This window comes from Molossus molossus, unplaced genomic scaffold (assembly GCF_014108415.1).
Source record: "Molossus molossus isolate mMolMol1 unplaced genomic scaffold, mMolMol1.p scaffold_m16_p_10, whole genome shotgun sequence".
Lineage (NCBI taxonomy): Eukaryota > Metazoa > Chordata > Mammalia > Chiroptera > Molossidae > Molossus > Molossus molossus.
The window spans coordinates 3833721-3860489 of NW_023425345.1; the positions used below are offsets into that span (position 1 = coordinate 3833721).

At 40.1% G+C, this 26769-nt stretch overlaps 1 protein-coding gene across 12 annotated transcripts in view; it reads right to left on the bottom strand.

Moving 5' to 3' along the window:
• The window catches only part of TNRC6B (trinucleotide repeat containing adaptor 6B), a 281369-nt gene that overhangs the window by 192555 nt on the left and 62045 nt on the right, over positions 1-26769 (bottom strand). For 10 of the 12 annotated variants that reach the window (XM_036252307.1, XM_036252301.1, XM_036252298.1 and 7 more), the window contains 2 exons: positions 18344-18417; positions 9949-10039 (listed from right to left, as the gene is read on the bottom strand). In XM_036252307.1, the coding sequence (XP_036108200.1) occupies positions 9949-9993 (45 nt within the window). In that variant the 5' untranslated portion in view covers positions 9994-10039; positions 18344-18417. Of the gene's footprint in view, positions 1-9948; positions 10040-10749; positions 10796-14300; positions 14411-18343; positions 18418-26769 lie in introns of those variants that run through there. The other 2 variants (XM_036252295.1, XM_036252297.1) reach the window with 2 other exon arrangements.

Sequence of the window (26769 nt, forward strand, 5' to 3'; positions counted from 1 at the left end):
CAGAAAGAATATATGTACCCCTGTGTTCATAGCAGCACTATTTACAATAGCTAAGATCTGGAAACAGCCCACGTGTCCATCAGTAGACGAATGGATAAAAAAGCTGTGGTACATATACACAATGGAGTACTATACAGCTATAAGAAAGAAAGATCTCTTATCCTTTGAGACGACATGGAGGGACATGGAAAGTATTATCCTAAGTGAAATAAGCCAAGCAGAAAAAGACAAATACCACATGATCTCACTTATATATGGAATATAATGAACATAACAGTCTGAGAAATACAGTAGACCCAGAAACATGGAAGTAGGGCACAGACTGACATCCCTCAGAAGAGGGGGTAGGGGGGTAGGAAGAGATAAACCACAGAACTTATATGCATGTATACATAACCAATGGACACGGACAACAAAGCTGGGGAAGGGGCGGGGGGAGGGATGGGGAGGAGGGTGTCAATGGGGTAAAAAAGAAGAAACATCTGTAACAAAAAAAAAATTTTTTTTTAAAAGAGAAAAAATATATATACAAAGAATAAAATTATAAACAACCAACTGCTCAGTTGTATTATTTTACTATGCTTGCTTAGATTTCACTTTAAAAATAAACATTCCAAGCCTAATGCTACAGAGTCTCTACAACTAGTAAGCCAATACCAATTCATTCAGACTATCAACCTAAATTATACTAAATTTAAAGTGAGAAATAGCTGTGGAGCTGAAACTAAGAATTCTACTCCATTTTCATTAAGAAATATAATGGAAGATTTACATCAGTGTTGATTGGAGACCATCCCCGGAATGCTGGTTTTTGCCTTCTGATTCATATGTTCTTCTATGAAACCTACTTCCTCATCTATGGTCCCTGCTATCCTACTCTGAAAACTCAAGACCCAATGGAAATCAGTCCACAGGCTGGCTTGGGCCAATCAGATTCTCTTTATTTAGAGAATTTGAGTGTCAAGATATAGACAGTCTATCCTCTTCATCAACACCAGTTATCACGAGAGCAAATCATAATGTAAAATGCACATTTCACTCCCATACTTTAAAAATCTGTCGCCTATTCCTGTCGCCTAACTCCTTAGCCAACAATAGTCTGATTTCCACGATCACCTCCACTTCAACCTGGCACCCAAAACTCTACTCACTGTGTGAGGGATTAAAGATGACCTTACATTTTCTGTCAGTCCCCTCATTGAGAGGCAGAATCTGTTTCTCCTCCCTTTGAATTTGGAGTGGCCCTGTGACTTGCTTTAATTCAACAGAATGCACAGAAAGTTAAAACTGTGTGACTGCTGAGGCTGGACCTTAAAATATTTGCAGCTTCTGCATGTTTGGAAAGCTCCCTCTTGGATCCCAGCTGCCATGCTGTGAAAAACCCAACATGCAGAGAGGTCATATGGAGATTTTTGACATTGGGTCCACAGGCTTAAGCTGAGTTCCCAGCTGACAGACAATGTGAGTGAGCCATTTTGGACATTTGTGGCCACCTGGGACTGCAGTCCTTGGAAATACCACTCAGGAGCTTAAGGACTGCTCTATTGAGCCCAGTCAACCACAGAATTGTGAGATATAATAAAAAGTTGTGGTGATGTTTTTTAAAAATAATATATATGATCTTTGTTTTGTTTTTCTTTAATCCTCACCCAAGGACATTTTTCCATCTTTTGTTCAGGTAGAGTGGGAGGGAGAGAGAGGAACAGAGAGAGAGAGAGAGAAACATCAATGTGAAAGGAACACATCAAGTGGCTGCCACCCGCACAACCGACCAGGGCCGGGGACAAACTGCAACAGAGGTATGCGCCCTTAGTGGGAACCAAACCCGGGTCTCTCAGGACCGCAGGCCGATGCTCTAACCACTGAGCCAAACCGGCCAGGGCTATGATCTTTGTTTTTTTTAGAACAGGTTTAGACTGAAAGAACAATTATGAAGTGTTCCTGTATACTCTGAACCCAGTTTCCTCTATTACTATCTTACCTTAGTACAATTTTTAACAGTTAATGAACCAATATTGACACATTATTATTAGTTAAAACCCACACTTTATTAATATTTCCTTAGTTTTTACCTAATGTCCTTATTCTATTCCAGGATTCCATCCAGGACACCTTTTGGCTATGACAGTTTCTTAGACATTTCTCATTTTCCTGAACAGTTTTGAGGAGTATTGGTCAGGTACTTTGTAGGATGCCCTTCTATTGGGATTTTCCTGATGGTTTTCTCATAATTGGAGGGGAATAATAGATTTCTGGGAAGAAGATCACTGAGGTGAAGTGCCATTTCATCACATCACATAAGGGTATAGACATGACTTCTAACTGTTGATGCTGAGCTTAATCACCTGTCTGAGACAGTGTTTGACAGGTTCCTCTACTGTGTGAAGCTATACTTATGGAGTAGGGAGTTATTCTCCATGTCCTTGAGGGTGGAATATCCTTATACATTATTTAGAATTCTGCTCAGGAAACTGTGATGGTAGTTTTATATTTTTATGTTTCCTTTTTAAAAAATATGTTTTTATTGTTAGAGAGAGAGGAAGTGAGAGAGAAAGAGAGAGAGAAACATCAATGTGAGAGAGAAACATCAATTGGTTGTCTACCATACCCACCCTGATTGGGGACTGAACCCACAACCGAGGCATGTTCCCTGACTGGGAATTGAACTGGATCTTTCGGTGCATGGGACGACACTCAACTGAGCCACACTGGCCTGGGTATGACGGTAGTTTTAAACAACTAAGTTCTGGTATGTTTTAACACATAGCAAGATATCCAAAATGTACTCAAACCGTTTCACCATTTTCCTTCACACTTTGTCACATATATATGCGACATGTGGTTCCTTCTGCTTTCAATGTCCTTCCCATCCCCACCCACCTACCCACCAACAAACCAATAAAAACAATCAGAAAAACACTCTTCTTCCAACAAAACTCAGCTCAGTGTTAACCCCTCCACTGTGGAGCTTCCTTCCAGAAGGAACTCACTACTTTGACCTAGCTCCCAAGGCACAGTTGATACCACTATTGTGGCCCTGGTGGAGAACATGCCTTATTTGCATGCCACACCTAGGAGATGGACATTAGCATATGGTAGGTAGCCCCTAAGTGTTTGCTAAATTAAATAATTCATTAAATGACTATAAAGGTGTATCATTTTTATAATATCTCAGTTAGAAAGAATAAAACAGAAGAGACAATGTAAATAAACAGCTATGGTCTACAATATATCAATAAAGTCACACTGGAACTGAAACCTCCCTAGTAATGTTCCACCCTGTAATAGCTAGACCAGGCATTAAGAAAACTGATCATTGCCCTGGCCGGTTTGGCTCAGCGGTTAGAGCGTCGGCCGGCGGTCCAGAGAGACCCGGGTTCGGTTCCGGCTAAGGGCATGTACCTCGGTTGCAGTTTGTCCCCGGCCCTGGTTGGTCGTGCGGGTGGCAGCCACTCGATGTATCCCTTCACATCGATGTTTCTCTCTCTCGCTCTTCCTCTCTCTCCCTCCTACTCTATCTGAACAAAAAATGGAAAAATGTCCTCGGGTGAGGATAAAAAAAAAAAAAAGAAAGAAAGAAAACTGATCATGCCCTGGCCGGTTTGGCTCAGCGGTTAGAGTGTCGGCTGACGGACCAAAGAGTTGAGGGTTCAATTCCGGTCAAAGGCATGTACCTCAATTTCGGTTCAGTCCCTGGCCCTGGTCAGGGTCGTGCAGGAGGCAGCCAATCAATGTGTCTCTCTCACATTGATGTCTGATTGTCTGTCTCTTCTTCCCTCCCTCCCACTCTATCTGAAGATAAATGGAAAAATATCCTCAGGCGAGGATTACAAAAAAAGAAAAGAAAACTGATCATTGCATTCAGTGAGTCAAAGCCACATATAACAGATAAAACAGTTTCTGTGGTCAAATCAATGTTACAGCACAGGCATATGAATACTAAATTAGGTCATCTGAGTCTCTAAGTGAATCAGACCAATGGAGTACATATCCCCACCGTTGGATTTCCTGATATGGCATCAAAGACTTTTTACACAACATAATTTTCATATTTAACTTCTGACAATGTGGAACAATAAGACAGATTCATGGGTAATTGTGTCAGTTTTATTCAATTTTTTTCTCTCACATACAGAGCAGGGACATTAAATAAGCCCTGAAGTGGTCCTTGGGAAAAATATAAGGAATAGTCAACTGGGCCTCCAAAGAATATATTCAGGGGCTTCTGAGGTTTTACATTATAATAACTCTGTCAACTTGTCTTCCTTCAGTATTTACAACAGAATTTTTCACTAAAATAGCAGAACTCCGAGAAAGTGATCAGGTCACACAAAATCGCATTCTAGTGACCACTGGTAGGGGAGGGGGGAGCTAGTTCTAAACTAATGTAAAATTTAGCAGTCTTTTTTCTTTCTTCTTCTTAAAATTCTTGGAGCTCCAAGAGTCAAAACAAAGAAAATCACAGTTTACTGAGGTGACTCTGTGTATCAGCACCCAGCACAGTTCCTGGCACATAGTAGATACTCAATACATATTTGCAGAATTAATGAGAGAAAAGAGGGAGGAAAGGAGATTTTAAAAATAAGCAAGGAGAGCCCTGGCCATTTTGGCTCAGCGGTTAGAGCGTCGGCCTGTGGTCCAGAGACCTGGGTTCGGTTCCCACTAAGGGCGCGTGCCTTGGTTGCAGTTTGTCCCCGGCCTCAGTTGGTCGTGTGGGTGGCAGCCGCTTGATGTGTCCCTTTCACGTTGTTCGATGTTTCTTCCTCTCTCTCCCTCCCACTCTATCTGAACAAAAGATGGGAAAGTGTCCCCGGGTGAGGATTAAAAATAAATAAATAAATAAATAAATAAATAAATAAATAAATAAATAAGCAAGGAGAAAGAGATAACCCAAAGAACTTATATGCATAACCAATGGCTACAGACAACAGTGCAGTGAAGCGGGGGCGGGAGCAGGGAGGAGGGTGTCAATGGGGGAAAAAAAGGAAAATCTGTAATACTTTCAACAATAAAGACACATTTTGAAAAATAAGCAAGAAAAAAATGGAAAGAACACATACTTAATTGAAGATTATCTATGGCCAATCTACAGCCATCTTGTAGAAGCTATCTTCTGCTTTTCTTATCTCTCTAGCACAGAAACAGTGTCTTCCTAAACTCAAGAGATTGAAGTATACATTTCCCAACTTTTGAGGAATATATAATCCTAGTCCATCTCTAAACTTAAATATTTCTCTCCCCACCAAAAGCTATGGAAGATGTTGCACAGTTTCAGAGATTATTTCTTCAAAAGAAACATGAAAATTCACATTCTCCAAGATGATTTTCTTTATAAACCTTTCTGACCATAGCATCCCTTGATTTCTACTTGCACAACACTTACAAGAGTATTTTAAAAAATTAAATTAAATTTTAAAAAAGTTATTGACCCTTTCATTATGATTCTTAGCATCTTCTCTGCAAATGCAATTCCAAAATGTTCCCCTTAATAGGAAATCTGAACTCGTCATTTCAAGTCCTTAATCATGCACTCTAAACTCTTCAAATAACAATGGTTTTTATTTCAGAAGCAATATGAAGAAAAGCTGAACTCCACTGTCTTTCTTTCCTTCTCCAAACATCTCTCCACCACCAACCAGACAGGACAGTCAGAAGGGCAGAATTCAGGCCTGAGCCTAGGGAACCAGTCTCACTAATTCCCAGGTTCCTTCAAACTCACAAATTTCAATAAATGAACCTTTTCTATAAATGTCCTCTGCCTTCCTCCATTCATCTATTTCCTCAAACATAATAGGCCTGCTCCATTATAAAAAATCTTTCCCTTGAACTAGCACTTCCTTCTCACTGCTATTCTCTCCCCACTTACTTCCAAAAATCCTAAAGTTGGGTGGTAAACTATATTCACAACCCTTACTTTTTAAAAAATCATTTTTAATTTTTAACCCATAAAACTTGGTTTCTTGACCTCTTACTCTTAAAGATCATTAATAAGTTCTTTTTTAAAACTTTTTTGATACGGCCCTAGCAGGTTTGGCTCAAGGGTTAGAGCATCAGCCTGCAGTCCAGAGAGACCCAGGTTCAGTTCCCGCTAAGGGCACAGGCCTCGGTTACAGTTTGTCCCCAGCCCTGGTTGGGTCATGTGGGTGGCAACCACTCAATGTGTCCCTTTCACATCGATGTTTTTCTCTCTCTCTCTCCCTCCCTCCCACTCTATCTGAACAAAAAATGGAAAAATATCCTCGAGTGAGGATAAAAAGAATAAGAAATAAAACTTTCTTGCTATGGAAAATATCAAGCATGTACAAAGGAAATACAAATGAACCCCTATACACTCATCACCAAACTTCAATAGTTGTCAACATCTGTCATTCTTGTTTTATTGATACTTGTATCCAACCTATATCCCTATTAGATTGTTTTACCATAGAAGTTGTAACTTTTTTTATAATTGTAAATTACAGCAGTATAATTTTGACAAATGGATATACCTATACAACATATATTCCCCCATCAGACCTAGAATATCTCCATAGCCACAGAAAGCTTTCTTGTGTCTTTTGTCAATTACCAATCTCCTTGGCTTCTTGACAGCATTTGACAGTATTGACTACACCTTTTTTCTGAAATTCGCCTCTTGATTTCTATGATTTAAAAGTATTCCAATTCACCCTCAAGTCATGTCAGTTTTACCTCCAAAACACACCTCAAGTTTGTCTTTCCTCCACTTCTAATGTCACTACACTAATCCAGGCCACTATCTTTCTCTCTTACTGAATGACAACTGAATTCTTACAGTTCCCTTCCTCCACTCTTGCCTCTCTCCAATCCATTCTCCATACAGCAGCCAGAGGGATCTCTTAGAAACACAAATCATGCCCTGGCCAGTTTGGCTCAGCGGTTAGAGCGTCGGCCTGCGGTCCGGAGAGACCCAGGTTCGGTTCCCGCTAAGGGCACGTACTTCGGTTGCAGTTTGTCCCCGGCCTTGGTTGGTCGTGCGGGTGGCAGCCACTCGATGTGTCCCTTCACGTCGATGTTTCTCTCTCTCTCTCCCTTCCTCTCCCTCCCTCCCACTCTATTTGTACAAAAAAATGGAAAAAATATCCTCGGGTGAGGATAAAAAAAAAAGAAACACAAATCATATCATGTTACTCCCCAATTTCGCCTTCAATGGCTTCCCAGTATACACACCATGACCTTTGAGTCCTTCCAAGGTGTCTGCTACCCTCCCTAACCCCTTATTACCATTATGCCCACACAGGACTTCTGATAGTTCTTGGAAGAGGCTAAGGGTTTCTGAAGCTGTTTCTTCTGAATAAACACTGTTTCAGCTCTTTACGTAGCAGGCTCCCTTATCCTTGAGCTCTTAACTGAAATGTAATCTTCTTAGAGAGGCTTCCTTGACTACCCCCAAGCTTGTCCTCCCAGTCACCCTATATTATATTACTTTATTTTACTGTCTTCATAGTACTGACCATAATTCATAATTATTACCTTTACTTATATTTGTTTCTCCCAGTAAAATATAACCACCTTAAGAATAAGAACCATGTCTTTTTGGTTCATTGTTGTATCCCTTGATAACACATGCTCAAAGAGTATTTATCAGGGGAAAAAAGAAAAGGATTTATCTCAAATCACTATGTTTTGTAGAAAATTCCCCACTTTTTTACAAAACCAGCTACCTTTCCTGACTTCTTTCTGTTAACAGACAACCACAAATTATCATAGTACTAAGATGAACTCCTGCATTAACATCCAACATTCCAAATATAATAAGGTTTTAAACAAAGAAAAGTGTAAGAAAGAAAACCATAACATAAATTAAACTAAGACTAATGAAGCTGAAGTTATAATCTAATTTCTGATAACAGAAGCCTCTACTTAATGCAAGTATAAAAACAATGTTCTTTATTATTTAGTCTAACTAATTCTAAACTGATAAACTATTCAATAATTTTTTAAAAATTAAGAAAGCCAGTCTTTTTTTTCCTCAGAAAGAAGGTGGAAACTCAAGTTTATAACATAATAAAACATTCTATATTGATTTAATTACATGCTTGCCAAGTCCCAATTACAACTTAGCTTTCCAGGGAATGTACTAGCCAAAGGATCCAAGAGTCTAATCTTCCTTAACATTATAGTTTCGTTATAAATTAATAAATTAGGATCTCGAGGAAGGGTCATGTGTACTTCAGAAATCCTGAGGTCTGTGTATCTTGGATGTCCTGGGTGTCTGTGTTTGTGTGTGTGTTTGGGGGACTCCTAGAGTGTGTGTGTATCATGGATTTTGACTAACCCTAAATGAGATTCAGGATCTAGATGAGTCTGATGAAAGTCTATAGGCTTCTGCTTTGGCTACAGAAAGAAGTAAGAGATCTGGTGAGATGGGTAAAAAACAAGAGGACATGATGATATCTGTTCCTCTACCAACCCATGGACTATAGAAAGGAAGAATTCAGAAAGAAACTGAAAAAGCTGTTTTCACAAGTGACCCCAAGACTCAGGGCACCAGTAGTGCCTCTGTGAAGCCCAGTCTACAAAGTACAACAAAGCAGAGAAGGAGGTGGCCTCTCTAAAACTCAGTGGAGCACTGCATGAGGCCAGTGGGGCAGTGAGGACTGATCTAATGGGAATTCACAGATTTTTTTCCTGTCTTTTAAAAAATATAATTTACGCCCTGGCCGGTTTGGCTCAGCGGTTAGAGCGTCAGCCTGCGGTCCAGAGAGACCAGGGTTTGGTTCCCGCTAAGGGCGCGTACCTTGGATGCGGTTTGTCCCCGGCCCTGGTTGGTCGTGTGGGTGGTGGCCACTCGATGTGTCCCTTTCACGTCGATGTTTCTCTCTCTCTCTCTTCCTCTCTCTCTCTTCCCCTCTCTCTCTCCCACTCTATCTGAACAAAAAAATGGAAAAATGTCCTCAAGTGAGGATAAATTCATATAAATTTATATAATTTACTGATGTGAAATTCACATAACATAAAATTAACCATTATACGGTGAACAATTCAGTAGCATTTGGTATATTCACAATGCTGTGCACCTCTATCAAGTTTGAAAACATTTTCATCACCCCAACTAGAAACACTGTACCAATTAAGTACTTATTCCTCATTTTCCCTTCTCCCCAAAACCACCCCTGGTAAACACCAGTCTATGTTCTATCTCTATGAATTTACTGATTCTGCGTATTTCACATAAATGGAACCATACAATATGTGACCTTTTGTGCCTGGCTTCTTCCACACAGCATAATGTTTTGACAGTTCCCAGTGACATTTTCATACCTCTCCATTTTTACTCTGGTGAAGGAATAAGCCTTCCCACAGAGACTACCAGTAGTAGCGGAAGCAGAAAAAGGACTTCCTTGAGGAGGGTCCAGAGTAGCTGATAATGCCAGGCGCTGCCCTAGACACAGTGTGTGAGATGCCCTCGGACTTCCAGGAAGGACTAGAGACAACATTGAAAGATGAAAAGGAGAGGTGAAGTGAAGGTGATACTGAAGGTTCCATATGACCAGGCAGAGAAAGAGTCAAGCAGATTCAGGACACAAAGGCAGACATAGAGAGGTATATGTAAATACACAGATAACTATTTATATACAGGGTTTGACAGTGATAATAGTCACTTAAGCCAACCAAATTACCACTTAAAAATTTATAATGAAAAATGTCTAAGTATATATAACTTGCATAACAAAACATAAAAAGACAAAGTGCTAGTGTTTTACAAATTAATCATTAAGTTCTCTAGGAGGAGTTCAATAAAATCTGTTTTAAATTTCTCATGTAGCAGAACAAAAATGGATATTAAGAAAAAAAAATCTCAATCTAAGGTTAAGGTCTAACTTAATCTAATTCCTAAATTCACCTAAAGCAAAACACCCACCCCACTCATCTATTGCCGTTGTTATTTTCTACTCAAATTGTTTGCACCTTTAGTAGTTCACTGACCTTGGAACCGCTTTCTTCCGATACTTCTCCCTCATTGGTTTGCATGGGAACAGACTCTGTGCAAAACTCTGCAGAAACACACAAATACTGCCTAAAAGAGGTAGGAAGAGAAAAATACAAAAGAAATTCAGTTCAGATGTTTGTTTTTCAAAGATTACATTAAAATTTTGTTACCAAGACCACAGATACTGTGAAGTAATGACCTTAAGTACTGTGTGTGTGTGTCTGTATATACACATGCGTCTGAGGTAGAGAGGGAATTTTCCCCACCTCAGATGAAGATAGAAAAGGTTTAAGACATTGAAGTATTGAGCAGTTCTAGATAATTTTCCTCGTTTTATTTAACTTTTGGCAGAGGTTATAGTGAAAATCTTCAGTAACCCATACAGTACAAATACTGATCTGTCGGAAAGAATGCTCACCTAAATAAAGCAGTGAACCAACTGTTATCCAGTAGCTAGTTGTACTGTCTGGATATTAAGCTGGGCTATTGAAATTGGCTGGGTTTCTTGGGTTTATAATTTATGTTCAACATTTGTGGTATTTTATGACTGAAATTAAGGTGTACTCTAATGATTGATCCTACCTGTTTTATTTTAAGAAAATTTGCTTAATAAACTAAATGCCAGTTAATTTAATTTTATATGAGTGTAGGCTATTCATAGGGCAAGACAATAAAAAGTAGTCATTTTTCCTCTAAGAATAAAATGAGTCAAGGCCCTGACCGGTTTGGCTCAGCGGTTGGAGCATCGGCCTGCGGTACAGAGAGACCCGGGTTCGGTTCCTGCTAAGGGCACGTACCTCGGTTGCAGTTTGTCTCCGGCCCTGGTTGGTCGTGCGGGTGGCAGCCACTCGATGTGTCCCTTCACATCGATGTTTCTCTCTCTTTCTCTTCCTCTCTCTCCCTTCCGCTCTATCTGAACAAAAAATGGAAAAATATCCTCGGGTGAGGATAAAAAAATAAATAAAATAAAAATGAGTCAAGTAAAAGTTTATTAAAATTTATTAACTAAATATTTCTAAAAGGAAACAACTATAAATTCATGCAACATTCAAATCAACTCATTAAGTACATACTTATTGAAGAATCATTATTCAAACTGACACAAAACAAATCTCTATTACAATGCAGGTACAAATATTTTTAAATGTATCAAATACTTTAAAAGGCTCATAGTGTCCTGGCCATTTTGGCTCAGCAGTTAGAGTGTCATCCCGAGGACCAAAGAGTCGTGGGTTTGATTCTGGTCAAGGGCATGTACCTCAGTTGCGGTTCATTCCCAGCCCTGCTCAGGGTCGTGAGGGAGGCAGCAACCAGTCGATGTGTCCCTCTTAAGTGGATGTTTCTCTCTCTCCCCCTCCCTCCCACTCTATCTGAAGATAGATAAAAAAAAATATCCTCAGGTGAGGATTAAAAAACAAACAAACAAAAATTTAATAAAGTTTCATAGCTACAAAATACAAAGTTAAAAAGATGCTTCATAGTGTATCTTTTTTGTGTGCAGAGAAATCTCTATAAATGCAGCAGCTTGGAGTGGAGATCTGATTCTGGTACAGGCTTCTCAACTAACCAGTCACAAGACCTGAGGCCAAGAAGGCAGTTCTGGGAATCTGTTTCCTCATCAGCTGGGTAAGAAAGGGGCATCAAAATATCTACTATGCTCACCTAATGAGTTTTTTTGGTAACTAATGTATATCTGATGTAAAATGTAAAACCCGTACAATGGAAGCTCAGTCAACCCCCATTCACTCATTCCAGATGAATGGACACTGCCCATTCCCTCTGTAAAACATATGACTGATGCTCACAGTATCTGAAAACAGGTTTTCTCCAGTTGGTTTTGATCTTCACCTGTTTATGACACTTATGCAAAAACATAATTGCTCTTTCTATGAAAATTAAATTGACAGCAATGGAAAAACTCAATTAACATATCTAGAAAGATTTGGTATGCAAATTAATTCACAAATGTCTTTAAGTTCTCATTCTACTTTACTAAAATAGAGATTGTATTTCCTAGATGATGCATTATAGGCAGGCACAGCTGACCAAGAAAGGCACCAGATTACCTCTGTGCCATTTCCATTTGAATATGCTGGAAAAAGGAATGCTTCTTCCCTCTCCCAAGGTTCATTCCTGCCTCCTCTCCACCTCCACAAACACTATCCCAGAGGAGGTACAGGATCTTATCTGAAAGGTGAGTTCAGAGGGAGAAACAAGATATGTGAGCTCTCTCTTCCTTTTGGAAGCCAGCTGTCCCCAGAGAGCACACATTCTCCTCTGCTCCTGTCCCTATCAATGCAGGCCCCTCACAATTACCTGTGACTAGATAAGTCTGATGAATTCTGAGGTTCAGTGTTAAGAAGTTCACTAGCCTGTAGATGTAAGCTGCATTCTCCAATTTAGCTTTAATCATAATAGAGATATTTTTGTCTCCCAGCTGCCTTTTTCTTTTATCTTATGTCTCAATTGGTACAGAACTCAGCCAAGGGTAAATCAGAGTGCTATTTATTGGGTCTCTCATAGACCCTAACACCTACTGCATGGGATTAGAGTCTTGACGAACAGATATGCAGTAAAATTTGGGGAGAAATGTACATGTGGAATTTCTGAGGCTTCTGCTGGGGCCAGGGCTTAAGGTCTTGGTCTTTAATTAAAGTGTTTTGACCTAGAAGAGGATTACATTAGGCCACATGAGTTTTTTCAGTTGTATACTTGCTTTTAACTACTGAGGCCGAATTAGAAGTTTATAAATCATAGGCCACACTGTATTCTGACTTAGCAGAGACTGTAGTTATGGCAACTTTGTCTTCAGGTAGTGGCGGTTTCTACAGAGACAGGATGCACGTACCAGCACATAAGCCTTAGCAAAGACTTGGGGGGTTTTGCCAGCCCCAGCAAAAAAAAGAAAAGCCACACTCTGCCATGGTAGTAGTACTGAAAGCTCATCTAAATGTCAGTTGCACAAGTGGTCTCAGCATACACTGGCCACACTGGCCTAGCTAGCAAATGCCAGCTGTGCTGGCCTCAGCAAAGGGAATGGGGAGGGCATTAGCAGGCTTGGGTAGCTTCAAAGTACAGAAGGGTGCTGCCTGACCTTGAATTATGCAGGCACAGCTTTTCCTAAGAAGGCATGGCTGAGGCAGAGATTAGACTTTAGGAAAAAAGACTTTCTTCATACAGGCATTTTAGATATCTGAGAACAATTATTTGATGCATGCAAGCTGCAAGGCAGCTGAATTTGAAACAGCACATGAGCTGTATAAAACCAGTGAACTTCTGTTTAAACTGTTTGTGCTAGGTTCACATAGGTAATCCATAGGAGAAATGAAAATTAAGAGGCTTCTCACAATACTTCATAGAAGGAAAGAAGGAAAAAGAAGAGGGAGGGAAGGAACTTATAGAAGAAGACAGAGAACTTGGTAACTGGAGCTGCCACTATAAACATCTAAATTTTGCAAAAAGGAGGTGATATTTCAAATAGTAATCTTTAAAAGAGAAGATTGTGCACTGGTTGTTATTTTTTTCCAGATATAGTAAAGGCACAGTTCCAAATTTAACCTCCTGCTGACAGATTGCTCCAAACTGGGTGGCAGTGTCCAAGTCGTAAGTTCTGGACACTGGCATGTACTAACTGGATATCTTGGTGAGGCTTAAACCAAAAGGATCTCACCTATTCTTTTTTTTTTTTTTTAATCCTCACCCAAGGACATTTTTCCATTTTTTGTTCAGATAGAGTGGGAGGGAGAGAGAGGAAGAGAGAGAGAGAGAGAGAGAAACATCGACATGAAAGGAACACATCGAGTGGCTGCCACCCACACGACCAACCAGGGCTGGGGACAAACTGCAACTGAGGTACGTGCCCTTAGCAGGAACCGAACCTGGGTCTCTCTGGACCGCAGGCTGATGCTCTAACCGCTGAGCCAAACCAGCCAGGGCAGATCTCACTTATTCTTCCCTCCCTCAGATACCAATGTGTCTCTGCTACAATCTTTGGCAAGACTGAATGTTGCATTCATGGAATATAACTTTATCAGAAATACTGCTCTTGGGTTCGGCAGCTGTAGGAAGAGTACTGAAATAATTTTGTTTAGCTTTGGAGTCATATAATCTGTATACTGTTCTTATCCATTTTAGAATCTTCTGGGGACAAAATCTTTTAATGATCCCAAGAGAAGACCCAAGAGAACAGTGATTGGTAGTGGGGTGCTGTCCTCATGAAAGTGGGAGTAGGACAGTCCTGAGACTCCTCTGCCCTAAAGGGATAGGTACACCCCAGCTGACTGATATATATGTATGGTGTAAGAGACAAAAGCTGGTGAGTGTTAGAGGAAGAAAACTTCGTCCTCACCCTTGATGCTTCCCTCCACGTAATGCAACATTAGTTTGTTTACTATATCTGGTCGTATCATATCCTGACTCCTGGTGTCAGGGGTGAAGTGTCTCCTCTGATCAGTGAGCCTAGAAGAGGAAACTATGCTTGCAGAGTCCAGCCCCTTCCCTCCCCTTTCCCTTGGGGGTACCTATTCTGCTCTGCTCCTTCCTTCCTTCTAGGAGGTGGGTCTAACCCAGTCTAGTGCTGCTGGTGAGGAAACCTGTTAAGTTCTGGAATTCACTATTAGAAAGCAAACTGGCCCTCAGAAATTAGCCAGTTCTCCTATGTCAACTTATAATAGAAGTAAAATTTTGTTCTCTACTGGCCTTACTCCTTAATCCTCTATTTTCATTGGTTCATAATGTGGGCAGGAAATAGAATATTATTTATTGGGTCCCCTTCAATTTCAACTTATATCTGAAATTTATCCTCTTCAAAATTAAGTTCACTTTTCTGTGGCAGTTTTACCCCACTTAGCCCATTACCGTAATATTGATAAAATACTTTTACTACATAAGCTTTTCAACTTCATTTCTAGTTACTTCCAAAGCACACACTTCACTCCAGTCAGATAAATCAACTTTCTCTCTCTCCACACAACTGGCTAATTTCTACCTATGCAGTCCACACCCCATTGGAAATCCTTTCCCTTCACCAATCTATATTTCCATCCTTCTAATATCCAGTTAATTTGTATTTCTAAAAATCTTTCCTGATTAACACCATATTATCTGCCTACTTACTATATGTCATATTGATATCTATTTTTATTTGTCCTTTACTTAATTTGCTCTCTTCTTTTGTTGTTTTGAAATTACCTTTAATATTTTTAATGTGTTTCTTTTTTTTTTTATCCTCACCTGAGGACATTTTTCCATTTTTTGTTCAGATAGAGTGGGAGGGAGAGAGAGGAAGAGAGAGAGAGGGAGGGAGGAGAGAGAGAAACATCGATGTGAAAGGGACACATCGAGTGGCTGCCACCCACTCGACCAATCAGGGCCGGGGACAAACTGCAACTGAGGTACATGCCCTTAGTGGGAACCGACCCCGGGTCTCTCTGGACTGAAGGCCAACGCTCTAACCGCTGAGCCAAACCGGCCAGGGCTAATGTGTTTCTTGAAAAAGCCTTGATGATATTCTTGTTTGAAGTCATAACCTTTAGTTGTGTCTAAGGTTCTAGGTCAGTTTTATTGTCCTTTTAAAAAAAATGGAAGGAGATCAGACAATGCAAAGCATATGGTTCCACTGGGAGTAACACAGGGTCCAGTGTATCAGTTCTAAGAGAGTGATGAAAAAGCCATGGCAAAGTCCACTTATGTGAAAATTAAGTGGATGAACAAGAAGGGTGAACAAGTGGTGGTAAAGCTGTCAAAGTGACGTGACAACATAAGCATTTCATTTCTGCTTCAGCCCATCATTTCACTTCAAAGCTGTCACCAGTATGCCATACACAGTTAGTGACAGATCGTTGTGACCTGGCACAGTGCTTCAGCACACAAGGGATAGGACTCAACAAATGTTAATGACCAAATGTAAGTAATGTCATACAGCATCTGTACTAGGTCTCCTTCAAAAGTTGGCAAATATGTCAACATTTTCAAAGCCCTCCAGGATCCAGCCCTCACCTGTCTTTCCAGCGTCATTAGATAGGCCTCTTTATTCCTTTGGTTCCAGCCATACCGAACTACTTACAGCTTTACAATTATGCCAGATTGTTTCAGGTTTCCATATCTTTGTTCATGTTACTCCCTCTGCCTTTTCCTCCCCTGATACTCTTCATTAAGATGCAGCTTTTAGCCCTAGACGGTTTGGTTCAGTGGTTAGAGCGTCAGCCTGTGGTCCAGAGAGACCAGGGCTCGGTGTCTGCTAAGGGTACGTACCTCGGTTGCAGTTTGTCCCGGGCCCTGGTTGGTTGTGCGGGTGGCAGCCACTCAATGTGTCCCTTTCACGTCGATGCTTCTCTCCCTCTCTCTCTCCCTCTCTCCCCCTCCCACTCTATCTGAACAAAAAATGGAAAAATGTCCTCAGGTGAGGATAAAAAAATAAAAATAAAAAAATAAATAAAATAATTTTTAAAAAAAGACGCAGCTTTTAGAAAGTATTTCCTGAGCCATCTCTAGGTAGAATGGATTCTTTCTTCCTCAGTGTCCCCAGTGGATCTTATCAGAATCCTATTACAGGATCTGCTACTTTATTGGATTTATTTGCTTGCACAGATGCCTTCCCTAGTAGACTATCAACCCTTTGATACCAGACACTATAACGCATTAAACTCTATATTCACAGTTTACTTGAAATTGTGTACCTGTATTTAACAAATTTCTATGTAAGAATGACTGAATTAATCAACTAAAGTCCTTTTCACTTAAACTGCAATAAATATCAATTCAATAAATGTTTACTGGGTCCTAACCACATGCCAGGTGGTGCTGGGCTAATGTGGTATAGTACAATAAGCACTGGTTTTAAAAGGGCAAAATTCATTACTCTTGACATTTACTAGCTGTGTAATCTTGGGCAAGTTACTTAACTTTCTTATTTTCATTATTTTCACCCATAAAACTGGTCAGAAGGAGGTGTTATAAGGATTAAATTAAATAGTATATGTATAGCACTGAGCAAGGTGTCCAGGAGCAGCCACTAAGCACTTAAAAACAGTTCCTTTCTAAGAAGTTTCAAAGGGTTTATAAACTAATAAAGGAGACATAATACCAATAAATAACTCTAATGTGAAATAATGAATGCTTTGTCACTGTAATAATAACAGGTGCTCCTAGAACATCGATGAAGAAAATTCTGCCAAGAGAGTCTAGGAGCCCTGGCCGGCTTGGCTCAGCGGTTAGAGCGTTGGCCTGCGGTCCAGAGAGACCCGGGTTCGGTTCCCGCTAAGGGCATGTACCTCGGTTGCAGTTTGTCCCCGGCCCTGGTTGGTCGTGCGGGTGGCAGCCACTCGATGTGTCCCTTTCGCATCGATGTTTCTCTCTCTCTCTCTTCCTCTCTCTCCCTCCCACTCTATCTGTACAAAAAATGGAAAAATGTCCTCAGGTGAGGATAAAAAAAAGAAAAAAGAAAAAGAGAGTCTAGGAAAAGGGAACAATAGGAATGACACAAGAAGGAAGAGTGGAGAGGTGCATTCTTCTTCCCTCTTCCAAACTAAGCAAAGAGCAAACTATCAACCAAGGCACAAAGCTGTGGAAAAAGAACTAAATATTTGGAAAATGGAAAAAGGCTTACAGATAGGGGTTCTGTAAAAAACAGGCCAGAAATGTTGACTGCAATTAGGTTTTGAAGGGGGGTTGCAGAATGACATCTGTAGCAACTGGGAGCCTTGAGAGCTGTCTAAGCAAAGGAGTGACACGAGAAAAACTACCATTTAGAAAGCTGACTCTGACAGTAATGTGGAGTACAGGCTGCAGTAGGGACAGACTAGGGGCAGAGAAGCTAGGAATATGCGCACATAAAACAGTGGAATTGCTAACTCCTAATAACAAATTCCAGCTTTATAAAAGGATTGGGCACCAAATGTCAGTATCAATCTAAATACAAGTGTTTTTTAAAGGGATCTACCGCCCTGGCCGGTTTGGCTCAGCGGTTAGAGCGTTGGCCTGCAGTCCAGAGAGACCCGGGTTCGGTTCCCGCTAAGGGCACGTACCTAGGTTGCAGTTTTTCCCCTAGCCCTGGTTGGGTGTGCCCCTTTCATGGTGATGTTTCTCTCTCTCTCCCTTCTTCTCTCTCCCTCCCACTCTATCTGAACAAAAAATGGAAAAATGCCCCCAGGTGAGGAATGAATGAATGAATGAATGAATGAATGAATAAATAAATAAATAAATGGACCAACCAGCCCTGGCCAGTGGCCAAAATAGAAAATGCAAATAGCTGACGTGATGAACACTTTAAATACCCTTCTGTAAGAACTCTGGAAAGAAGCAATGATGTCAAAATGTACTTTTCTTCTTTTTAAGATGAAGACTCTCCCATTCATTGCTAACACCCTGTGGATATACATTTTAAAAACTTACCTTTGACAGTTTCCTGGGGCAACACACGCCCGTGAAGATAAATCTAGACTACATTCAGTGCAAAAACCAAAACCCTGAAAAGAGAGAAAAATCACAATGAGCCACACACTCATAGCAAGACGCCATGGCATGTGGCAAAGCACAATTTCACAATTCAGGTAGCCTAGTACCAATCCAGGCTCCTCCAGCTACCAGCTATTGACTCTGGCTAACAGCCTAACCTCTCAAACCTCAGCTTCCTCATTCAACATTGGGAACAATAATAGCATCTTCATAAGAGGGTTCTTTGGGAGTTTAAATAAAATATGTATAAAACATTTAGTACAGCCCAGCCAGTGTGGCTCAGTGGTTGAGAGTCGACCCATGCACCAAGAGGTCGTCGGTTTGATTCCCAGTCAGGGCACAGGCCCAGGTTGTGGGCCAAATCCCCAGTGGGGGGCATGCAGGAGGTAGCCAATCGATGTTTTATTCGATGTTCTCTCTCATCGATGTTTCTATCTCTCTTCCTCTCCCTTCCTCTCTTTAAAATCAATAAAGAAAAAACAAACAAACAAAAACACAGTACAGGGTAGCACCAATCACATGCTCAATAAAGGCAAGTGGTTAAGAATGTGAACTGAAATAGGAAATATTTGCTGAAGAAACATTAAAATCTGATTACACCTTTATTAATTATTTTACTTCATTTGTCCTACCAGAAAAATACCAAATTACCTTTTCAACTTCTCCATTTGACATGAGGATGTCTCATAATCACTTTATATTTGATACTACATCCCAAACTGCCCTCTTCATCCCCTACCCAGACCCCATTCTCCATCTCCATTGTCTCAATCAAGGGCACCATCCTCTATCCAGTTGCTGGTCAGAACCCCAGCTTCATTCTGGATTTCTCACTCTACCCCAGTCCTCTCATAGCTCATCAGCAAATCCTATCATTTCTGCTTTCACAATATGTATCTCAGATCCACCCACATTTCTTCATTTTCATTGCTATCATCATTTCTCACTTGTAGAGGCCTCTTAGCTGGCCTCCTGGAGCCTATTCTTGCTCCTCCCCAATCCATTCCCAATTAATGGCTGGAATGGCCTCTTCAAAATTAAATCAGATCATAACAAGATGCAAATGAATGCAGTGAAATGTTTATTTATTTCAAGATGAAATGTCTCTTTACATATAATATATATATAATACATATTTATATATCTGTGACTATACAAATATATCAATATATACGAAATGACAGTCATTTATTAATAGATATTATTAGAGACCCTAAGCCAGTCCCTTCATTTTACATTGGCAAAAACAAACATCAGAAGGATATTCTGCTCAAAGCTGGACTTCTGTGTGTGTGAAAGTGGGCAAAACAATGCTGGACAAGCCTGGCAGAAACTTATCTGTGATTAGCATCCACACTGCAAAAGAAAGCCTGTCACTGTTTGGAAGTTGGCCCCTTAGTTTCACAATCAATGTTTCTGTCCAAGAAAATGCATTCCATTCCCCATGGCTACAGACTATAAATTACAGCTTCAGTCCCACATATGTCACAATGTTTGAGGTGGTACTTTAGTGAAACATGAAAACATCTGCTGCCCCCTTATCTGTCATCACTTCTATATTAGCTTATTTTTTTAAGTGTTTGAATAAATAAATCTCAGACGGAATTCTGCTGTAATGAGTTTTAGTAATACTTTAATTATTATCCCTATCCTCCTCATGTGCAGCCTCCTACTATACACATGCTGTCCCAGCAATCTTCTAAAAAGTAAATCTCTGAGTACATCACTGCAAAAATTCACTCAAGAGCTACCTTTAGAGTAAAATTCAAGATCTCTCTTAGCTGCATCACTATTTCACACTCTATTCACATGGACTGCACATGGTTTCCTTGCACTAGTGTTTCTGAGGGCCCTTTACTGAATTCCCTTTCACCCCTCCTTTTTTTTTTTTTTTTTTTAATCCTCATCCGAGGACATTTTTCCATTTTTTTTTGTTCAGATAGAGTGGGAGGGAGAAAGAGAGAGAGAAACATCGATGTGAAAGGGACACATCGAGTGGTTGCCACCCGCACAACCCAACCAGGGCCGGGGACAAACTGCAACCAAGGTACGTGCCCTTAGCGGAAACCGAACCCGGGTCTCTCTGGACCGCAGGCCGACACTCTAACCGCTGAGCCAAACCGGCCAGGGCTCACCCCTCTTTTGAGATCTGCCTCAAGTGCTGTCTCTTGAAGTTTTCTGTACCCTCCCTGGCTGCACTAAGTGTTACTCCTCTGAGGTATACCATATAATATCGGTAATATCCCTGGGTCTGTTTCCTTCACTCAACAGAAGCCCCTTATATCGGGTAGGAGTTTAATAAACAAGTTGAATTGAATCCAGACATGATCCCTATAACTCAGTACTTCAACATGGACACTTCCCCATTAAATGGCACTGAGGAAAGTAGGAGAAGCTAGCTATAACTTCCAAGATGGGTCTGGCCCTGACGGAGAATGTGAGCTATGCGGTTATGTGTAACCCTCAGCACCTCAGAGACAGACTGGATTCTTTAATTTTTGGTCAACCACAGACCATCAAGATAACAACCCTGAGTAATTTTCAGTTCTCTATTCTGATTAGTTTCTGCCCAGGCTAAACAGGACTGCTTCTCTAGACTTACCAGTAGTCTAAACTCTCTACCAACTTCATAAAGTGACAAGCTTTAGGACACAGTGGTCAGCTCAGTCTTTTGCCTGCTTGGCAGCTGGTCCCAGACGCTGACATTCAGTGAGAGAAAAGGAGTTAAAGCAGAGGAGAGGAAGGCAAGGGAAACTGGGCAGTGTTCCAAGTACTCTGGAAACCAGCTTCATTACTCTCTCTGCAGGGCTGTGAACCTCTGTATCAGATATACTCATACTCAAGATAAACATAAAATTTAATTTTAAATCAACATTTGAAATGATCTAGTTGTAGTTATCTACAGCACTACTTTCCTTCTACGGTATGAGTAATGGCAAATTCCTTCAGAACATCATTTAGAAATGTTCAGAACTATATACTGTAACCCTACTATCCGATCATGTGCAGCCACAGCAGCCAACTCTATGAGCCTCTCCAATTTTCTTTCTTCTCTTGCAGAAGAACTAGGATGGCCTTGAAATTCTCACAGGGGTTGGGAAGATTCAGTGGATCTTAGACTAAATCAACCCCTGGGACCTGCTAAACTGCAAGCAGATTTCAAGAGTTTCTTCACAGCCAAGGATCTAACTAAACTCACAGATGTAATTAAAATGGAATCTTTCCTAGGGAATATGGCAAGTTAAAAAAATACATATTCAATAAACTATATTTACTAATAACACCTCTGATATGATAGAGTTTAATTTTCAAACCTGATTATTTAGCATAATTCTTTTAAATTTAATTTTAATTCTCATTTCCAAAAATTTAAGCAATATGCATAAGGCTGTCTTCTCTCCCTCTACGCGTCTTCCCCAAGATTCACCACTGTTTACCTGTTTGCTATCCAGCATAATTCTTCAGGTGCATACTATTAAGAATATACTATAAACTTTTAACTGAGTCACTAATAACACTGAAAACCCTGACTGCCTATGTCATTAGCAACTGGCCTAACATCAAGCACAATGTCAGGAAAAGATGTCTCAAGTGAAGTAGCAGATGTGAGGGAGGAGGGAAACACTGGCAAAGAGGCTGGGATGGTCTCCCCAGGAGGCGAGCATGGACCAAGAGGATACCACAAGTCCAGTTCTATAAGCAGCACACCCAGCCCAAGTGGGCAAGAAGGAGCCTATTTAATTAAGTAACACAAATAATAACAGCAAATACCTAAGGAGCACTGTTACAGGCAAATAAGTTTATTCAGCCACCAATACACAAGTCACTATTGTTCCAAGATCTTTGCAGTTTCAGGTCACTTCTACTTCAGTTTGACACTTTGGAAATTCTGTAAAAAAGTTCAAGTCTGTCCATTCCTAAAAACAGCCCCTTGAAATCCTGTAATCTCCTCGAGCTTTTGTGTCCTCCCTTCCCTCTTTCCTCTCCTAGTCAAGCTTCTTTAAAAAGTTTTCATTTGTAGTTTCAATGTCCTTATCTCTCATTCACTTATTAATCATTGCAATCTGATTTCGTTCCCTATCAGTCCCAGTTGCCAAATACAATGGTTATTAATTCAATTGTTTTTTTTTAACTTTGACATTTAAAAATCATGTCTACCTCTTAGATTATGTCTTACCAGTCTCTTTTGCTGGATAGTCTTTCTCGGCTTATCCTTTCATTACCGGTATTTTCCTCAAGAGTTCATTCTTCCCACTCTCGTTTTGTTACATACATGTCCCATCCTCTTCCATAGATTTAACTACTACCTGTATCTTGATGACTCACAAATCTCTCCCCAACGTTGACCTTTCCTTACAATCTTCAAAGCCATCTATACAACTACCTGTCAATGGACTTCTCCACTTTATGTTCCACAGGTCCCTAAAACACAACATAACTAAAACTAAAATAATCCTCCCCCTAACTGGGTCCTCCTCCTGCCTCACTTGGAAATACTATCACCCAACTAAAATAAAAAATAAAAAAAATTAAAAACCTGGGACCATCATCAGCATCTTCCTCTCACCAAACATACATATTTCAGTATTTATTTTCTTCCCTATTTCTACTGCCTTAGTTCTGGCATAGTTTCTCACCAGATTTATTCCAATTTTTTTATTGGTTATCTTGTCCTCAAAACTCATGCCACCTCCACTGCCATGAGAATTACCTTTAGTGCAAACCCCCTGCCTTTGCAATGTCTCTCATCCATTTTCAAGATAAAATCCAATTCCCAATTCATGATTTACAAGGCCTGCTACCTGTTCACCTCTCAGTTTCATCTCACAAAACCACACTGCTTTAAGCGCCACATGGTTTCATGTGCCTGTGACTTTGTATATGCTCTTTCCACTTGGGACTGCCTTCCCATGCACAGGGCAAATTCTTCTTAACCTTCAAGGTGCAGGCTTAGGAAAACCTTTTCTATAAAGTCTTTCTTGATTTCTCTTTCTTGTTACAGATGGTGTGGAGGGGCCCTTCCTCTGAACTAGCTACTGTACTTAGTATATTTTTCCACATTGTATACTGATGTTGTTTAATGGTTTTTTTTAATCAAACAGCTATTTCTATCAAGGCTCCTCAAAAAAATTTTAATGCATATTGGTTCTTCAATAAATCAGTGAGTTTTGAAAATTTTAATATTAATATTAAATATAATAATAATATGAATAACCACTACCAACTTTTATACTGTGCATAGCAATATATATCATGGATGTCTCAAAAAAACTCTCATTTAAGATATCCCTGTCCTGCCCTGGCCGGTCTGCCTCAGCGGTGAGAGCATCGGCCTGCAGTCCAGAGACCCGGGTTCGGTTCCCACTAAGGGTACATACCTCAGTTACGGTTTGTCCCCGGCCCTGATTGGGCCATGCGGGTGGCAGCCACTCGATGTGTCCCTTTTGTGTCAATGTTTCTCTCTCTCTCTCTCTCTCTCTCTCTCTTCCTCTCTCTCCCTCCCACTCTATCTGAACAAAAAAATGGAAAAGAATGTCCTCAGGTGAGGATTAAAAAAAAAAAAAAAAGGACATCCCTGTCCTTAGAGGTCTTACACTATTAATAAGGAGAAGAAAACTAGCACACCAAGCAATTTCACAAAAACCAAACATTAAGGTATGTGGCACAGAAGTTTAGGGAATGTAGTAAAAACAGTGGGCTAGACAATGCATGTAGTCCTCAGAGGGAAACTAGGATTTCAACTGGAATTGACAGGATTTAAAACAGTGATTCTCCAACTTTTTTGGTATCGGGATCTCTTTAGACTCTTAAAAATTATTAAGGACCCCAAAGAGCTTTTATTCATTTGGGTTATAAATGTCAACACTTAACATATTAAAATTTGAAATATGAAAAATTTAAAGTATTTATTCATAAATATTCATTTAAAAATACTAATAGACATTTTTAAATTTAAAATAATATTTTAAAGGATAAAAAGTTTGAGAAAAGTGCCATTGTTTTACATTTTTGCAAATATCTTTAATATCTGGCTTAAGAGACAACAGCTGTATCCCAATTTCTGCTTTTGCATTCAATCTTTTGCAGGCTCGCATGTCATGTAGCATCTGGAAAACTCCACTATCATGAGAGAATGAGTTTAAAAGGCATATATCATCTTAGTACTAATAAAATAGTTGTGACCTCACAGACCCCCTGAAAGGGTCTGGATGGCGGGGTGGGGAGGGATCCTCAGACCACACTTTGGCTAATAATTTTAAAAGAGAAAGAAAATTGTATAAGCAAGGGCTAGGCAGAAAGGAAGTGTGTGGCTCGAGAGCCATAACTTCCACGTACCCACGTTTACTCCTAATGTCTTGGCTACAACCAAGCTGACCTCCATTGTGAACCTCAGAAACAGAAATGGCAGGGCAAAGTGGGGTTCTGGTGACAGCAGGCCAAGGAGCCTCTCCTTCACCATGTGTTGTGTACTTCCCCTGGCAACATTCCCTGGAGGCCACGTCAGGTTTTCCTCTCTGGCACCTACACTGTGTTCTCCTCCTTGAAGCTGTAAAATGGCTCATAAGAAACTGCCTTGCCATGGCTTCCTGAAGCTGTGTTTACTAACTAAAAAAAAATCATCTCACTGCTACAGTCTCAAATTCTTCAGACATTTCTTGATCTGGCTGTCTTAAAAAACAAATTTAACATCAGCCACGTAGCCAGTTTTCCCTTGCCAATAATCATGTGAGTTTGCTATTCTATTTGCATGCATCTTGTGCACTGTAAAAACAATTCCTGGAGCATCATATGTCATGGATCTAGCTGCCATAAACTGAAAACATTTTCTTCATATTTTGTGGCACAAACTAAAAGCATTCTCTATGTGGTTTGCATACAGTCCATTTCTGTCCAAAAAAGTTTAAATATACGGATAGACAAAGAAAGGGAGGTAGTAGCTATTACCATGGTTAAAATGTTTTTATCAACAAAGTCAATGTTCGATAGTAGATGCTTTTTAATTTAAATTTTTATCATGATTAATGTTCTAAAATTATCCTGCAATCAGTACAATTGTTCATTTTATGTAGCAAGTTTTAAGTTGCCTAACAATATTTTATAGCTGTGAGAAACACAGATGAAACAAGCTTCTTTTTTGATCTCTTGAATAAAAAATAAAATAAAAAATAGATGAAACTATGAAGCTACATATTTTTTTTAATTTTATTTTTGTAGTAAACATATTTATTAAGGACTCTTTTACAGACCAGATCTTTTTGAAGTCAAAGCGAAACTAAAACTTTGAAAAAGATTTCTGCTCTGTGAATAGTAAACTATATAATTCAGACCAACCAATGCTGAGGACAGCCAGAAAATCTGGACATAATATAAAAAATATCTTGAAGGCAGAGGAGCACTAAAAAGCTAATTAAGGCCAGGCAGGTGTGACTCAGTGGACTGAGCACCATCCCATGGACTGAGAGGTCCTGGTTCGATTCCTGGTCAGGGAACATGCCAGGGTTGTGGGTTTGTGGGCCAGGGGGCATACAGGAGGCAGCTGACCAATGTATCTCTCTCACATCGATGTTTCTATCTCTCTTTCCCTTCCTCACTCTCTAAAAAATCAATAAAGACATCTTTTTTAAAAAAATGAAGAAGCACCCTGGCCAGTATAGCTCAACAGTTAGAGCATCAGCCTGTGGACCAAAGAGTCCCGGGTTCAATTCTGGCAAAGGGCACGTACCTTGGTTGCGGTTTATCTCTGGCCCGGGTTGGGGTCATTCCGGTTGGCAACCAACTGATGTGTCTTTCTCACATCAGTGTTTCTCTCTCTCTCTCTCTCTCCTTCTCTCCCTCTCTCTTCCCCCCCTCTGTCTGAAGATGTATGTAAAAATATCCTCGGGTGAAGATTTAAAAAAATAAATAAATAAAATAAAAAATGAATAAGTTAATTAAGAACTAGCATCCACAAAAATCAATTCCAGGTGAACTACACACCCAACTGTGAAAGATAAATAATAAAGCTTTTAAAAGATAATATGGAATAATGTTTCCATAACCTAGGAGTAGGGAAGGCTCTCTTACACAGGATATAGAAATCACTTATAAAAAAAAGTAAGTATGACTACACAAAAATTCAGAATTTCTGTTCAAAAGACATCCTCAAGAAAGTGACGAAGCAGGCTACATAAAACCAATCAAGGGATCATATTCAAAATAGTAAAGAGTTCTAAAAAGTTTTTTAAAAGACAGGTAGCTGTGGATGGTGCTTAGAGCATTGGCCCAGTCATGGGCACATACCTAGGTTGCAGGTTTGATCCCTGCCCCAGCTGGGGTGTGTGTGGAAGGCAACCAATCAATGTCTCCCTCTCCCTCCCTCCCTT